The sequence below is a fragment of the Callithrix jacchus genome, chromosome 7 (assembly GCF_049354715.1).
Source record: "Callithrix jacchus isolate 240 chromosome 7, calJac240_pri, whole genome shotgun sequence".
Taxonomy (NCBI): domain Eukaryota; kingdom Metazoa; phylum Chordata; class Mammalia; order Primates; family Cebidae; genus Callithrix; species Callithrix jacchus.
In genome coordinates, this window is record NC_133508.1 from 47,713,129 (window position 1) to 47,730,585 (window position 17,457).

Genomic DNA, 17,457 nt, shown 5'->3' on the forward strand with positions numbered 1-17,457 from the left:
CTCATTAGTTGTCACCAACAGCCTACAGCCCTGATGCTCCTATTTTTTCCATTTTTTCAATAAGGTTCATTCACCCCCAAGTCACACAGCTGCGAAGTGACAGATTCAGTTCTGCCTCCGGTCAGCCTCCAGTTCCCACTCTAAACCATGTCTTCCCAGCCTCCCAGCTATGTAGACAGAAAGATTTATGCTGTGGGGCAGTCTAAACCTGGAAGATTTCAAGTGGAAGAGGAACTTCTAGCAAGAGCAGCTGGGCTTGGAGGTGAAGTGCTAGGCTTCACCTAGCATGGCAGGCTTCAGAGAGGCCCAGGGAGCTTCGGAGCAGCCTAGGAACGTACCGCACCTGTCACTGGGACTGAGTGTGCACCCACACAGGTACCATCCAATAAGCATTAGCTGTGTTACGAAGACTGGGACACATGGCCGGGGACGGTGGCTCACGTGTAATTCCAGCACTTTGGGAGGCTGAGGCCAGTTGAGATCAGGAGTTCAAGACCAGACTGGCCAACATGGTGAAACTCTGTCTCTATTAAAAACACAAAAAGTTGCTGGATGTGGTGGCAGGTGCCTATAATCTCAGCTACTCAGGAGACTGAGGCAGGAGAATTGCTTGCATCCAGGAGGTGGAGGTTTCATCGAGCCGAGATTGCACCAACACTCCATATCAAAAAAAAAAAAAAATACTGGGACATAGGAGACACCTGTCAAAGATGCTTGTGAAGATCCACCTGCCTCCACTGGAAGCAGGACAAGGGTCAGGCAGTGGAAACGCTCAGAGGCTCTGGGTCTGAAGTCACCTCCTCTGGGGTTGTGCAGGGCAGGGTGGGGCTCCCACAGGTGTGCAAATAGGAACGGCCACCTGCTGCACACACTCCTAACCTAGGGGCTCTGGAAGAGGTGCAGACAGGCAGGGTGGGTAGGATGTGGCTCGGCCCTGTGTCAAGCGCTCCTGACTTCCATGCTGGCAGACTAGAAGGCACCTCTGGGAACCACCTGTGATGGAAAAGTTCCAATGTCAAGGAGAAAAGTGAAAGCAAGATGCTAGTTGATATTCAAAAGGCATTTCACTGTCCTTGTCCCTTGAGAAGGACTTTCTTCAAATTAGAACTCACCCCTAACTCACCCTGCAAGTCCCCCCAAGTCTCTTGAACATCAGTTGTCTCCCAGATCAAGTTCTCTCAGTGGACAATGCAGAGTGGGGGAATGTTTCCTCAACGCAGCTTCGGGTTAGTAGGTTAGTCTGGGCGCATTTTATCCTCTGGGAAAGGGAAAGGGTTGGGTGGCCATGGGCAACACAAAAGATGGAGGCGGGGAGGGAGAGAGAGAGAACCTGCCCTGCCCAAGCAAAGGCAGCAGCTGGGTGGTGTCGGGGGTCCCCCGGGGCCACAGACCTCCCTCTGCCACCAATGGAGGGGATCAATTTCCCTGCTACAAAAGACCTCTTCAAAGGCTGGGGCCAGGCTGGATTCTCAGTGCTGGTATTCACCTGCAGCCATGGGGAGAAAAAGTGCTTCATTCATTCTCAACCACCCGCCCCCTAGACCTGGGAAATGCCAAGAGGCCAGGCGCTCTGCCTCCCTCCCGAAGGCTCAGCCTGGCTCCCAGCTGTCTCTGGTGCAGCAGTCCCAGTGCTGCCTGTTGGGGTCTTTACCCCAGCCAGTACCTGGGAGGGTGACCCAGGAGGCTGCCTGCTCTGTGGGCTGAGGGTCCCTGAAAGACCCAAGGCTGTCCGCAGTGTTTTTCCTTTGCCTGCTGAAGTGTCCCCGACTCATTTACGTGGCCTACTTCCCATGACAGCTTAGGCAGCTTAGACAGGTTAGACAGCGCTAGGAGGACGATCCCGCTTGGCTCTGGTTTCCAAGCTCTCTGCTGGGGGCTGGGCAGGTGGGACCAGGGCCAGTCGGTCAGTCCCTCTATCTGCTCAGTGGCTGAGCTCAGAAGAGCTGATTAACCCCAAGGTTGACAGTGTCGCTCAGAGCACTGGGCAGGGGGTTGGTTCTGCACATAATTTACCTACCACAGGACCTTGGATGTCTATGTAACTTCTGGCTAACACAGTGACTTTTATTTTTCTCTCAATGACTACAAACTCCTTTCTGGACAAGAAGTTACAGAAAAAGGCAGACCAACTCAATGTAAGGATAAGCATAGGTTATATGAACGTGGCCTGGACGAACTTGTGAGGCAATGAGCTCCCCAACTCTAGAGTATTCAAGCAGGCTGGGCGTGGTGGCTCACGCCTGTAACCCAAGCACTTTGGAGGCCAAGGTGGGCGGATCACCTGAGGTTGGGAGTTCAAGACCAGCCTGACCAACATGGTGAAACCCCATCTATAATGGGTGAAAAAAAAAAATAATATTCAAGCAAAGCCTGGACAAAGTCTTTTCAGAAATGTTTCAGAGGGGCTTCACATCTGCCTACTGCATGGTCTGCTAAAAGACCCAGTATCTCCCCCAACACAAAGGTTTAGAGATGTTGGCTGTGCTATTGTGCTCATATTCTGTAAACTCCATAGCCTCTAGGACACAGTGAAATTCTTTGAAAAGAAAATAGAAGCAGTGAGACTATGTAAACAGAAAAAACAAAGACCCAAAATGGGATTATGAAGGGTGGAAATGAAAATTTCTAGAAAACGCTTCCAAAGCAAAAATTCTTGAAGCAGAAATGATTTCAGCTTCCAAACTTGTACATACAGCTGAAAACCAATACATTTTCCACTTCTGGGATGGTGGGACAGATATCGTCTGGGTGTCTGTAACAAGCATCGTATGACCAGTGCAGTCACATCAGGATGCTGGGGTGCCTAGGATGGCGGGGTCTCCACGCCCTTATGGAGTGCTTATGTCTTTTTATAGGTATGGAAGGATGAAGCTGCCTCTGAAGTTTACTGATCTCAGTTGAATCTGGAATGATGTTTAGAATCTCCAGGTCAAAAAGGAGGTTCCACCTTCCTAAGGACCCTTGAGCTGGGCTGGTGGGTCTATAAATTCTTCCAAACCCAGAGCTCACTTCAGGTCACAGACTCTCATCGAAGTTGACCTTCCTGGCTGCACCTCCCTGGAGAGGGGCCCCACAGCAACAGAGCCCACATGGTGTGGGGAAATCAGTCAAAGCGCCTGATTCCGAGGGAGAAACCAGCTCAGTTCACACGCCAACCTATGAAAATTCTTTATTGTTAATTTCTTTCTCCAACAGATATATTTTTAGTTGAAATATGAAGCCACAGCAACACTTTGACTTTTCCTCTTCAGAAGATGAGACAGACCGGGGTCATTATTGTTACAAGAGCAAGGCCTGTGATCGTGACAAGGACAGGCTTGGGCCGAGACCACACAGTCAACCAGGTATCCACCGGGTGCAGGCCCTTTACAGGAGCTACAGGTACAAAGAGGGGGTAGCCAGCAACATGGCCTCGACACCTGATTCCAGGCACTATGACCCGGAGGAGGGAGACGAAGTAACTCACCTTTCCCCAGGGGCTCAGCCAGACCTCCAGGCCACTGAGCTGGGAGAGTATGTGTGCGTGCATGTATGTGAGTGTCCACGTGGGTGTGTGCTTGCTCACACAGCACACACACACACATGCGCTACCCTCCTGAGAAGATGTTCTCAGCTGCAGCTGTGTTCCCCACTGTCCTTGTTCCCTGGGGATCAGAGGCTGTCAGCTAACCAGGGCTAGGGGTGAGTGCACAGGAGGACACAGGGTCATAGTCTGACGCTCGAATCCTCCTTCTGGAACAGGCTGATGGTGCCAGAGCACACTGTGAACCACCCACCAACCATGGGGCTCTCCAGGGCTTGGTCATTTGGCTCCTGCACACTTCATGATACTCAGGAGCCCCTGTGGCCTGAGCCCCAAGCCCTGAAAAAGGGAAAGATTTGGCTCTGAAAGGGTCCCCCTGGTTCTGGGCACCTCGGGGCCTCAGCCATCTACCAGTGTAGGGGAAGGGTAGAGGCCCCTCCCTGAGGACTGCATCTTTCTCCAGCCCCTCTCCCCAGATTCCATACATGCGAGTACTCCAGGGAGATTGGAGGCCCACTTCCCTCCCGGGGAGGGGTGGCAGGTGGGAAGAGTTAGGGTTCCTGCAGGAACACTAGACCTGCACCCCCACCCCACCTCCAGGACTGCCACTCTGAACTGCAATTCTGGGCTTAAGTTTGGCTGAAGGGCCAGTCTGAAGGGACTTGCTTGGTGAAGGCCCAGGCAGCCATCGCAGTAGCACTTTACATAAACAAACGACACTGTCCCTTCCATGGAGAGCAATCCTTCTGAAGGCAGTGGATGGTAGAGGGAACAGGCCTCGGATGAGAGAACTCCAGTGCTGGCAGGACCCACTGTGCTGGCAGCAGACAGGTGGGAGCCCAGCTGGGGTAGGTCAGGGTTGGTGTTTGGAGCTGGAAGTCTCCTGGGCCTTGTGAGCCAAGCTGGGGCTTTTATGTGGGTTCTGGGCTCCCAAGTAGAGACCTCTGCTAGATGACCTCCAGAGTCTTTTGGGGTCTCACACTGGGAACAGCTCTTCCCCTTCCAAGAGGACCCCCAAAATGAGGCCTCAGGAAGTGGGTACACAGAAGGCTGGCAAAGAGGACAGAGCTGGGCAGCGTGCGTCTGCTGGGCCCGGCCCAGCTGGGGGCCTGGATGGTGCCTCGGCAATCCCTTTCTCACCAAGAGACGGTGGCTGCTTGCCAGCTCATGCAGGCAATGCACATAAATCCCACCTAACATTTACCTCTAGGCCCTGGGCTGCTTGTTCAAGACGGTGCAAAGCTCCTCGGGGGCCCAGCTTTCCAGCTGTGGACCCTGCTTAGGGTCCTAGGGGTCCCCTTGCTGGTAGAGGCAGGTGCACTCATTGAAGTAAATGTGCTGTCCGGGTGGACCCTCAGGCCCAGAGCCAGCAGCAGATGGGTAAATCCATGGCAATAGGAGTCACGGGTGAACCAATGGGAAACCACACACACACACCGAAAGCCAGTCAAACTCAAACACGAACCCCAAATGTGAAGGCAGCAGCAAGTTCTTTGTGTAATAAATATTGCAAAGCGCACTTGGTTTTTTTTTTTTCAAGTCAAATATAACGACTAATGTCCCAAACCCTGTTTTCTCCATTCAAGATAGGAAAGCTGTTGCTATCAGCAGAACACCTGCAGCCAATCAAAGAAAAAAACCGGTTCCCCATTAACCAGCCAATCACAGTCCCTTCCAGTGTAAGCAGCCAATCAGACCTCTTCACATTTCTAAAAAATGACCTAACTAAAGCACCAGAGCTCGGAGAGCTTCCAGGGAAGCCAGATACCGAGGCGCAAATTTTTTTTAAAATAAGAGTCAGAAATAAAAATAAAAGGTTTCTGTTGGTCAAGATTTAAAAATAAAAAGGTTTTCTTCCTGCAGCCAATCACAAGTCCAACCCTTTAAGCCAATCATAAACGCACCACTGGTGTCTCCCTTGATGCCAGCCCCACTGAGTAGCTGTGAGGCAGGGTGGGGCAGGGCAGGGTTGGGTAGGGGAAGGGAGAGGTGGGGCAAGGGGGTCTGCTGCCACTCAGCTGGCCCAGAAGCCACACAAATCTCTTGGCCCTCAACAGCATCCAGGGGGTTCCAAGGGCTTTGCAGCTACTGCCTCCGGTCTTCTGTCTCCGACCTGGAAAACGCCATCACCACGTCCTCTGCACCTGCAGATAAGGGAACAAGGATCGCTGATGCGACTTCCAGCATTGGCAGGACAAACAAGGAGGCTGTGGCCAAGCTGAAGCCCCTGCCCACAAGGGTCGTGGCACTTTCTGTGGACAAAGAGCTTCTGAGGAAGTCTGAAGTCTTCCTCTCCACTGGTCTTCTCTGCAGCCTGGCTGGGGACAAGGCCTGCAACCCCGCTGCAGGGCTGTAAGGCAGTACTACCAGGGTGAGGTTCAGAGGCTTGTTCAAGGCTACATAGCTGACAGCTGAGCCATGACAAGGCCCCAGGTGACCTGGAGCAGGGCTCAACTCTGCTCACATCCCTTACTCCAGAGTTACCAAAGCCAGGGCAGGGGCAGCCCTTGGGGAACCTCCCTCTTTCTTTCTTTCTTTTTTTTGAGATGGAGTTTCGCTCTTGTTGCCCAGGCCGGAATGCGATGGCTCGATCTCGGCTCACTGCAACCTCTGCCTCCAGGTTCAAGCAATTCTCCTACCTCAGCCTCCTGAGTATCTGGGATTTATAGGCCTCCACCACCACGCCTAGCTAATTTTTGTATTTTTAGTAGAGATGAGACCATGTTGGTCAGTCTGCTCTCAAACTCCCAACCTCAGGTGACTGGCCTGCCTTGGCCTCCCAAAGTGCTGGGATTACAGGCGTGAGCCACCGCACTCGGCTGGGAACCTCCCTTTCTTTTCAGGACTCATGTCTTGATGCCTTTGGAGGTCTGGCTCACTGTGGTTTGAAAAGCCATTCCTCTTTGCAGCAGCTTTTCCTTCACCCAAACCCAACACCTCTTCCATGGGGCATGGCCTGGCCCATGTCCAGCCTGCTGTCCCCTGGGCTCTGACTGAGACAGATATGCTCACAATCCTCCTTTTTCTCTGGAAGGAGAAATACATACATATATGTATGTATTTTTTTTTCTTCCAGAGAAAAAGAAAGATATATATATATGTATGTATGTATGTATGTATTTTTTTTTTTTCCAGAGACAGGGTTTCGATGTTGCCCAGGTTGGAGTGCAGTGGCTATTTATAGGCATGATCCCACTACAGATCAGCAGGTGAGTTTTGACCTGCTCCGTTTCTGACCTGGGCCGGTTCACCCCTCCTTAGGCAACCCGGTGGTCCCCTGCTCTCGAGAGGTCACCTGATGATCGGGTATGCAGATACCCGATCAGCATAGTGTGCTACAGCCCAGAACTCCTGGACTCAAGCAATCCTCCCACCTCAGCCTCCCAAGTAGCTGGGACTACAGGCATGCGCCACTGCGCCTGGCAATCCTTCTTTTTCTTAATCCTGAATTTGAGATTCTGGCCCAGGCACTTGTGAAATTACTTCCTTTGTCTTACTTTCCAGAGGACAGGCTCCAACAAGTGACCAGGATAGGCAGTGGGGAGGAGGGAAAAGCTGGAAATGCCAACTTGCTGCCCACACCCACAGCTGCCTGGGGAGGAAGGGGCTGACATGGCTAGCATGCCCCTGGGGGGGGCAGCAGGTGACCTGCAGGGCCCCACCCTGACTCCCTAACCCTGTCCTGCTGCTCTTACCTCCTTTGTAAAAGGGCAGTTCTTCACTTTGTCCCAAACGTACTAGTCTGGCTGCCCATGGTCTTTCTGACACCTTGTCTGTGCTACTGCAGGCATTCTCTCCGTGAGGGGGTGGATCAGAACAGCAGAGACAGGAAAGGCCACCTGAGGGTGGGCCAGTGTGGGGGTGCGAAGAAAGGCTCCTGGCATGTGAAATGGAGTCGGCAGTGTGAGCCGGCTGCCCACACCACAGGGGGTCTCCCCTTCAGTGGGCACATGCTGACCTCCTTCCAACTGCTCTACCAAGAGAGGGTGGATGCACCCAGCCATCAGGAAGGCCAGAGACAGAGGGCCCAACTACAAGGATGCAATGCACAAGACACACCTTCCACTTGGCACTAGAGCATCCAGGTGCTGCTAAGGGAATGAGCCTCGTCACCTCCCACCACCAGCCGATTTCATGGGGTTCTGGATTTACCAGCACAATCTCCATTCCTCAGAAGGGAAATAAGCAACTAGAAAGGGGCACAAGTCATCCAGCTTCCTGGGATGGGGCTCCCTTGCTTGGGAGAATCCTTCCCCTGTCTTCTTGGGAACATTCTGTTCTCGCCTGAGCCCTAGGACCACGCAATATCACTGCAGGCAGAATTTTCCTAGCAACCGCAGAATCCAAGATTACATCATCCCCTGCATGGCAGCTGAGCTGGTTACCTAACAGATGCTGATTTTCCTGAGTGCTGCTTGCCCAGCTCACTGGCTAATCAGAAGCGGGCTGGCAGGAGGCTGTGAAAGGGGAGTTGTCAGCAGAAGATACCTTAGTGGTGGCAACCCACTTGCTCCTCTCCCTGCCTGCCTTGTGGGCTTTCGCTCAGGGACCTTAGGCCTCTGTAGTGAGCTGCAGGCACAAAAATAGCACTGGCTGCCCCAGGAGGGAATGGTGCATCTACAGTGGGAATGGGCCATTGGTTCCTCGGAGGAGCTCAAACCTGGGGACCAGGACTCCTGACTCCACAGCCTGTCAAGTGTGTGTGCCTGTCCTGAGCTCTGAGGGTGGGAAGGAAGTAACCTTCTCCAGGTCACACAGGGACTCTGATGACTATTTAACAAGACTCTTGAAGCAAAGGATTTGCAAGAGCCCTACCCTTCCCACATTGCCAGCTGCCACCCCTTTCCCTGGTGGCATTTATAGAGCCTCCCACTGTACTGCTGGAGCCCTGCAGAAAGGAAAAGGCCTGTGGAGCTACAGCCTGTCTGTGCTCTCTTCTGTTCCTTAAGGATATTTTCCAGGCTTTACCACAAGGATCTGCTTTTCTTTGGGACCAAAAAGAAGGCAGGCTGTCAGTTCTCCCAGAGCATTCTCTGACCTGTCCTTTCACTGGTTGGCCAGGTATTTGTCATTCAGTGAGGTCTGGCCATGAACCTGACGGGCCCCTGGCCAAGGAAACTGGTTCCCCTTTTCCTCTTCTCTGTGAAATTTGGGCCAGTTACTGAATAGGGAGGGTGAGCTATTACATTGTGATCTTAATTCAATCCCTCAGAGCGGGAGTTTTGGAGCCAGGAGGGACCTCAGAAGTTAAGTCCTGTGGTCTCTCCTCTGAAAGCCAGCATATGGCAGCTCCCTCAGGTACTCTTGCTGTCCTGGATGCACTGCAAAGAAGGCAGTAGGCCAGCCCACTGCCTCCAGGCTGCCAGCTAGGTTTCCTATCCTGTTTTACAGATGAGGCTCTGTCTTCCCCCTTGGCACCTATGCTGACACTGTCTGAATTTGAGCTCAGAGCTTCAATTTGTCCCTTCCCACCAGATATAGGTGAGCAAAGGAGGGGAAAGGTTAATCTGTTTCTCCTGTTCCAAACTCTTAACACATTAAAAGATAAGGATAGCCAAAATCTCATATGAATATAGATGCAAACATGCCCCCCAAAATACTACCAAACTGAATACAACAACACGTAAAAAGGATTCTATACTCTGACCAGGTGAGATTTATCCTAGGAATGCAAGGTTAATTTAACATCTGAAAATCAGTGACTTGTAAAAGTCAACAGAATAAAGGACAAAAACCATACAGGAAAAGCAGCTGACAAAATTCAACATAATAAAACCACTCAATGAACTAGAATAGAAGAGAACATCTTCAATTTGATAAAGGACATCTAAGAAAATCCCACAGCTCTTATCGTATTTAGTAGTGAAAGCTCTCCCTTCCAAGATTATGAGTAACAAAAGGATGTCAGCTGGACTCGGTGGCTCACGCCTGTAATCCCAGCACTTTGGGAGGCTGAGGTGGTAGGATCACCTGAGGTCAGGAGTTCAAGACCAGTCTGGCCAATGTGGTGAAACCCCGTCTCTACTAAAATACAAAAAATAGCTGAGCATGATGGTTGGTGCCTGTAATCCCAGCTACTGGGTGGCTGAGTAAGACCCCATCTCCAAAAAAAAAAAAAAAAAAAGAAAAAAGAAAAGGATATCTACTTTTTTATTCAGTATTATCTTTTTTTTTTTTTTGAGACAGAGTTTTGCTCTTGTTACCCAGGCTGGAGTGCAATGGCGCAATCTCGGCTCACCGCAACCTCCACCTCCTGGGTTCAGGCAATTCTCCTGCCTCAGCCTCCTGAGTAGCTGGGATTACAGGCACACGCACCATGCCCAGCTAATTTTTTGTATTTTTAGTAGAGACGGGGTTTCACCATATTGACCAGGATGGTCTCGATCTTTTGACCTCGTGATCCACCCGCCTCGGCCTCCCAAAGTGCTGGGATTACAGGCTTGAGCCACCGCGCCCGGCCATTCAGTATTATCTTGAAGGTTCATTCCAGGGTAGTTAAGAAAGGAAAAGAAAAGTCATCCAGATTGGAAAGGAAGAAGTAAAACTATCTCTATTTGTAGATGACACAATCTTGTATGTGGAAAATCATAAGGAATCCACTAAAAAACTGTTTTTATTTTTTGGCAGGGTCTCACTCTATCACCCAGGCTGGAGTGCAGTGGCACAATCTTGGCTCACAGCAACCTCCCCTTCCAGGCTCAAGCAATCCTCTCACCTCAACCTCCTGAGTGGCTGAGACTATAGGCACATGCCACCACATCTGACTAATTTTTTATTTATTGTAGAGATGGGGTTTTGTCATGTTACCCAGACTGGCCTTGAGCTCCTGAGCTCAAGTGATCTGCCCACCTTGGCCTCCCAAAGTGCTGGGATTATAGGCATAAGCCACTGCGCCTGGCCCATGGAAAAACTATTAGGACTCATAAACAAGTTAAAGGTACAGGATACAAGGTCAATATATAAAAGTCAATTGTATTTTTATACATTAGCAATGAACAATCTGAAAGTAAAATTAAGAAAATGATTCCACTTATAATTGCATTAATAATAATAAAACAGTAACAAATTTAACAAAATGCAAATTTTGTGCTTTGAACAGTATAAAACATTACTGAACAAAATTCAACACACGATCCCTATCAAAATCCCTTTCTTGGGGAGTTTGTAAAAATTGCCCTTTTTTGTAGAAATTGACAAGTTGATTCAAACATTCATATGGAAAGGCAAGGGACCCAGAATACCCAACACCACCTTGAAAAAGAAGAACAAAGTTGGATTCACACTTCCCGATTTCAAAACTTACTACAAAGGCAAAGTAAACAAGACTGGGCAGTACTGACTTAAGGACAGACATACAGATCAGTAGAACAGAAATGAGAGTTCAGAAATAAACCTTCCAACTTATGGACAGTTAATTTAATTTTTTTTTTTTTTGAGACAAAGTCTCCATCATCCAGGCTGGAGTGCAATGGTGCAATCTCTGCTCACTGCAACCTCTACCTTCCATCAAGCAATTCTCCTGCCTCAGCCTGCCAAGTAGCTGGGATTACAGGGACGTGCCACTATACCCAGCTAATTTTTTTCTTTTTTTAATATATTTTTTGTAGAGATGGGGTTTTGCCATGTTAGCCAGCCTGGTCTTGAACTCCTGACCTCAGGTGATCCACCTGCCTCGGCCTCCCAAAATACTGGGATTACAGGTGTGAGGCCCTGCTCCCGGCTGGCCAGTTGGTTTTTGACAAGGGTGCCAAGACAATTAAGTGGGAAGAACTGAACAAATGAGTGTGGAGACAACTGTATATTCACATGCACAGGATGGAATTGGATGCCAACCTTGCAGCATTTACAAAAATTAACTTGAAATGGATAAATTATCTAAATACAAGAGATAAAGTTATAAAAATCTCAAAAGAAAATATAGATACAAATTTTCATGACCTTGGGTTAGGAAATGATTTCTCTCTTTTTTTTGAGATGGAGTCTCACTCTGTTGCCCAGGCTAGAGTGCAGTGGCGTGATCTCAGCTCACCGCAATCTCCGCCTCCCAGGTTCAACGATTCTCCTGCCTAAGCCTCCAGAGGATCTGGGATTACAAGTGGCCACCACCACTGATTTTTGTATTTTTAGTAGAAACGGGGTTTCACCATGTTGGCCAGACTGGTCTCAAACTCCTGACCTCAGGTGATCCACTCACCTTAGCCTCCCAAAGTTCTGGGGTTATAGGCGTGAGCCACCATGACCAGTCCATAAAGAACTCTTAAAACTCAATAACAAAATGTTGAAAAACCCAATTTTTAAAAATGGGCAAAGAACTTGAACAGACATTTCTCCAAAAAAGATATGCAAATGCCCGATAAGCACATGAAAAGATACTCAACATCATCTTGTCATTATGGAAGTGCAAATCAAAACCACAACGAGGCCAGGCACGGTGGCTCACACCTGTAATCCCAGCCCTTTGGGAGGCTGAGATAGACAGATTACCTGAGGCCAGGAGTTCGAGACCAGCTTGGCCAACATGGCAAAACCCCATCTCTACTAAAAATATAAAAATTAGCTGGGCCTGGTGGAGTACTCCTGTAGTACCAGCTACTTGGGAGGCTGAGGCAGGAGAATTGCTTGAACCCAGAAGGTGAAGGCTGCAGTGAGCCAAGATCGCATCACTGTACTCTAATCTGGGCATCAGAGCAAGACTCGTCTCAAAACAAAAAACAAGGCCAGGTGCAGTGGCTCATGCCTGTAATCCCAGCACTTGTGAGGCCGAAGTGGGTGAATCACCTGAGGTCAGGAGTTCGAGACCAGACTGGCCAACATCATGAAACCCCATCTCAACTAACAATACAAAAATTAGCTGGGCATGGTGTAATTCCAGGTACTCGGGAGGCGGACACAGAACTGCTTGAACCCAGGAGGTAGGGGTTGCAGTGAGCTGAAATCAAGCCACTATACTCCAATTCCAATCTGGGCAACAGAGCAAGACTCCGTCTCAAAAACAAACAAAAAGGCCAGGCAAGGTGGCTCACGCCTGTAATACCAGCACTTTCGGAGGCCAAGATGGGTGGATCACGAGGTGAAGAGACTGAGACCATCCTGGCCAACATGCTGAAACCCCGTCTCTACTAAAAATAGAAAAATTAGCTGGGCATTGTGGTGCGTGGCTGTAGTCTCAGCTACTCAGGAGGCTGAGACAGAAGAATCACTTGAACCTGGGAGGTGGAGGTCACAGTGAGCCAAGATCAGCCTGGTAATAGAGTGAGACTCTGTAAAAAAAAAAAAAAAAAAGCCAGGCACAGTGGCTCATGCCTGTAATCCCTGCACTTTGGGCTTTCGGAGGCTGAGGTGGGTAGATCACCTGAGGTCAAGAGGTTGACACCAGCCTACCCAACATGGTGAAACCCCATCTGTACTAAAAATACAACAAGTAGTTAGGTGTGGTGGTGCACTCCTGTAATCCCAGCTACTGAGGAGGCTGAGGCAGGAAAATCACTTGAACCCAGGAGGCAGAGGTTGCAGTGAGCAGAGATTACACCACTGCACTCCAGCCTTGGTGACAGAGCGAGACTCTGTCTTAAAACAACAACAACTGACTGGGCGCGGTGGCTCACGCCTGTAATCCCAGCACTTTGGGAGGCTGGGGCGGGCAGATCACGAGGTCAAGAGACCGAGACCATCCTGGCCAACATGGTGAAACCCCGTCTCTACTAAAAATAAAAAAAATAGCCAGGCATGGTGGCCTGTGCCTGTGGTCCCAGCTACTCAGGAGGCTAAGGCGGAAAAATTGCTTGAATCCAGGAGGCGGAGGTTGCAGTGAGCCGAGATTGCGCCTCTGCACTCCAGCCTGGCGACAGAGCAAGACTCCGTCTCAAAAACAACAACAACAACAACAACACTCTTTGCTTCTGTATAGTTTGCTCACCTCCCTTTCTGCTTCTGCTGCTGCCATGGCTCCTGTGAAAAAGCCTGTGATGTGAAGAGGGGCAATAAAAACAAAAAAGAAGCAGGTTCCGAAGTTCACTCTTGATTGAACCCACCCTGTAGAAGATGGAATCATAGATGCTGCCAATTTTGAATAGTTTCTGCAAGAAAGGATCAAACTGAACAGAAAAGCTAGGAACCTTGGTGGAGGGGTGGTGACCAATGAAAGGAGCAAGAGCAAGATAACCGTGACGTCTGAGGTGTCTTTCTCCAAAAGGTATTTGACATATCTCACTAAAAAACATTTGAAGAACCATCTACGTGATTGGTTGCACATAGTTGCTAACAGCAAAGAGAGTTACGAATAACATTACTTCCAGATTAACCAGGACGAACAAGAGGAGGAAGACAAAGATTAAATTTCATTTATCTGGAATATTTTGTATGTGTTCTTGAATAAAACTTGGGAACCAAAACAACAACAACAACGACACCACCACCACCACCACCACCACAAAACCATAATGATAAACCATTTCACATCTACTAGAATACAAAGGACAGAGGAGAACATGTGTTGGCCAGGTTGTGGAGCACTGGAACCCTCATCCATTGCTGGTGGGAATGTCAGGTGGTGCAGCTGCCAAGCCTGTTCCACAGTCTTTCCCATCTTACCTGACGTCACCTCCATCCTCCTGTTGCCCAGGAAGTCCTGGGGTCTTCCCAATTCCTCTGTCACACATATACTCCACACACGATGCATCAGCAAATCCCATTGATTCTACTTTAAGACAGACACTGAGTACATCACCACTTCTGCCACCACCATCCTGGTGTGGGGTGGACTCCTGAATCCCCACTTGCCTTGACCTCCCCTCACTGGCCCCTGGTGGTCCATTCTCCACATAACAGCCAAGGGGAAGTTGTTAGAAACCTAAGTCAGCTCCTACCATGCCTTTGCTCGAAATCCTCCATAAACTCCTACTACAAGACTGCTCATCATACTCAAGGCCAACGCCCAACTCCTCACCGTGGCCTGGAGGACCCACACACACTGGTATCTGACTGCTTCTTCACCTCCCTTCACAATACACCTCTCACCACTCACGGTGCCAGCTACGTGGGCCCCGGCTGTCCTTCAAGCACAAATCCTTGCACCCCAGGGCATTTGCACCTGCTGCTTCCATTGCCCTGATGCTCTTCTCCAAGTTTATCTCATGGTTTTTGCACTTCATTGAGGCCCTCCCTGGACACAACTTCTAAAATGGCCCTCATGTCTCAATCCCTCAGGTGAATGAGGTCTTCAGCACCCTCAGTGCTCCCACAGAGCTCTATATTGATCTGACCTTCCTTTTCCCCACTGCAATGTACATCCCATGTGATCAGGGACTTTGTTTTGTTCACTGACATAATCACAGCATCTGGGCAAGTACCTGGGACACAGGATGAATCTTTATAGATGAGGAAGCTGAAACTCAGAGGGACAAGTAACTCAGTGAATCAGAGGCCGAAGGAGGACCCAGATCTAGACTCCTATAGCCCATGCCTTCACCCTAGAAGGAGAAAGGAAACCACAGACCTCTCCAGTCACCCAGAGCACTAAGGCTCATCTGACCTCCTGGCATCTGAGTTCCATCAAAATGGAACTAAGACCCAGGTTTTAAAAACAACACCAAAGCAGCCCAGGGACACCCTGGAGACAATTCAACATGGAACCCAGAGTGCCAACATGGGAAGAGCCCTGGTCCTTGCCCCTGCCCCTGTCCCCTGCCCCAACCTGGTCCCCACTTCCTATTTCCCCTAAGCCCGGCTTCCTACCCCTGCCTACTGCTAGACACCTCACTAGTCCCCTGGCTCACCTGCCCTGGAAACCAGGGACAAGGCACTGGCAAGGGTGCAGCTTTCTGAACCAGTGCAGGGCATCCAGCAGGCCCTCCCATCCCATGCCAATGCCAGCTTTGCCCCTTTGAAGAAGCCCAGTCAAACGACTGGGGAGAAAAAAATGACAAATATGCAGGAGCTTAGAAAAGGGAAGCTGGCCCCTAGCTGGGGGCGGGAGGCAGACAATGGGAGCTCAGGATGAACTCCCACCAGCAAACTGGAAGCCCAGCTCCACTCCCGCCAACACTCACCCTAGGCCTGGCCTGGCTCACTCAGACTTTTGTAGAAAGCCTCCTGGGGGACTCTGACAACTCCCAAAGTCTGCTGAGAATCACTCTAGCTATTTGAGACTCTTAAGCTGAAGTCTTTCAAAGGTCCTTTCCTGAAAACACTAGGCAGCTCGATGCATTTCCTGAACTGCCAGGGCAGGCTCCTATTGGCCCTGCAGAATTATAGCTGGGTCAACGATAGTGGATGAAAAAGAACAGAAAAGAGAAACATGGAGATGCTAGAGCCCCAAAGCCAATCCACAGAGCAAGGGCATTTCACAGACCTGGCTGGGGAGATCCTGGCGGAGCCTAGTGCTGCACTAGCTGCCAATTTGCAAACTTGGAAACAGGCCAGTCCCAGGCCACATGGGTAAAATGTAGCAGACAAAGGCCTGCGACCCTGATCAGTGGACCCTGTTTCCCAATCCAGGCTGCTTCCCTGGATTATCCAACATGATGGGGTCTGCTTTCACAGCCAAGATGAGGGCTTGATCCTGCCTTCATTTCACCAAAGCACCTGGGTGTGGGAGGGACAAGCTGACCTCCTATCCCCAAGAACTTCTCCAGATCCAGGATCCTGCAAAGCCCAACTCAGCACAGGTGCTCAGAGGTGGCCAGGGAGAAAGAAAACAGACCTAAGTACAAGTCCTTCCTCCAAAGTCGATGAGGATACAAAAAGCTTGGCTAAACTCCCAAAGGCTGCAGGCCCTGCAGGCTCCGCAGATCAGACAGGGCATAGCCCTGTACAATTTCACTGGAGAAAAAGGGGACTTCAGTCACAGATGGACACTCCTGCATCACCCAGTTCAAAACCATGATTCTAGGCTGGGCATGGTGGCTCATGCCTGTAATCCCAGCACTTTGGGACGACAAGGTGGATGGATCACCTGAGGTCAGGAGTTTGAGACCAGCCTGGCCAACATGGTAAAACCCTGTCTCTACTAAAAAAAAAAAATACAAAAATTAGCTGGGCATGGTGGCTCATGCCTATAGTCCCAGCCACTTGGAAAGCTGAGGCAGGAGAATCTCTTGAACCCAGGAGGAGGAGGTTGCAGTGAGCCGAGATCACACCACTGTACTCTGGCCTGGGCAACAGATCAAGACTCCATCTCCCAAAAAAAAAAAGAACCAAGATTCTTCCAGGCCCAGCTCCCCACAACCATGTGCCCTGGGTACAGGGAACATCTGTCACACCATCCTGCAAGACCACTGAAACCCTTACCACCCCACTTCCTTACTGGCCGGAACTTCCCAGGACAGTGTCAGACATTCTGGGGTCAGGTACCGGGCAGCCTCCTGAACTCCTCAGAAGCCTTACTCCGTCCTAAGGAGGATAAAAAGTGGGTCCCGAAAACTCAGAAATGTAACCTGAAATCTTCAGGGTCTGCAAATTCCCATGGCTGCTGGGGGAATTCCCTTTTTAAGTCACCATCAGCACAGGGAGCTAACTTTGGCTAAGTGCTTCCCAACTGTCCAGGGAATGCCACCTGGCAAGCCCAGGGCCCATCCTCAACACACATGGCAGACCAGGCTGGAGACGGAATACAACCACATGCTCCCAGGTGTCCAGGACAACACCCACTCGGTGTCCATCCCCTTCTTTGACCATACGGTTTTTGGTTGAGGTACCTTTTCCTCTTTCCATGAGCTCATTAGTCTTGCTATTAATACCAACTAGCATCTGCTACCTGGCTATCCAAAACTGAAGTGGCTTAACTACCAGCTTTAGGAAAAGGCTACCTGGAAAAATAGGACCCAGACGTGACTCCAAAGGGAAGCATTTCTGAAGGAGACAAAATTCAGGTACCACCCTGGACTAGGCCTCCTCCTGGACAAACTAAGACCTGCTGGTGGCATGTGCTGTTTTCA

The 17,457-nt window shown here is 50.0% G+C and overlaps 1 protein-coding gene and 1 pseudogene across 3 annotated transcripts in view; one reads left to right on the plus strand and one right to left on the minus strand.

The window, feature by feature from the left end:
* Nucleotides 1–3,155: 3,155 nt before the first annotated feature.
* The window catches only part of CTNNBIP1 (catenin beta interacting protein 1), a 61,411-nt gene continuing 47,109 nt past the window's right edge, over nucleotides 3,156–17,457 (minus strand). For all 3 annotated transcript variants that reach the window (XM_035307654.3, XM_035307656.3, XM_035307655.3), the window contains one exon: nucleotides 3,156–5,667. In XM_035307654.3, coding sequence (XP_035163545.1) covers nucleotides 5,609–5,667 — 59 coding nt within the window. In that variant the 3' untranslated portion in view covers nucleotides 3,156–5,608. The remainder of the gene's footprint in view (nucleotides 5,668–17,457) is intronic.
* LOC100387632 (large ribosomal subunit protein eL22 pseudogene) lies at nucleotides 13,350–13,959 on the plus strand (annotated as a pseudogene).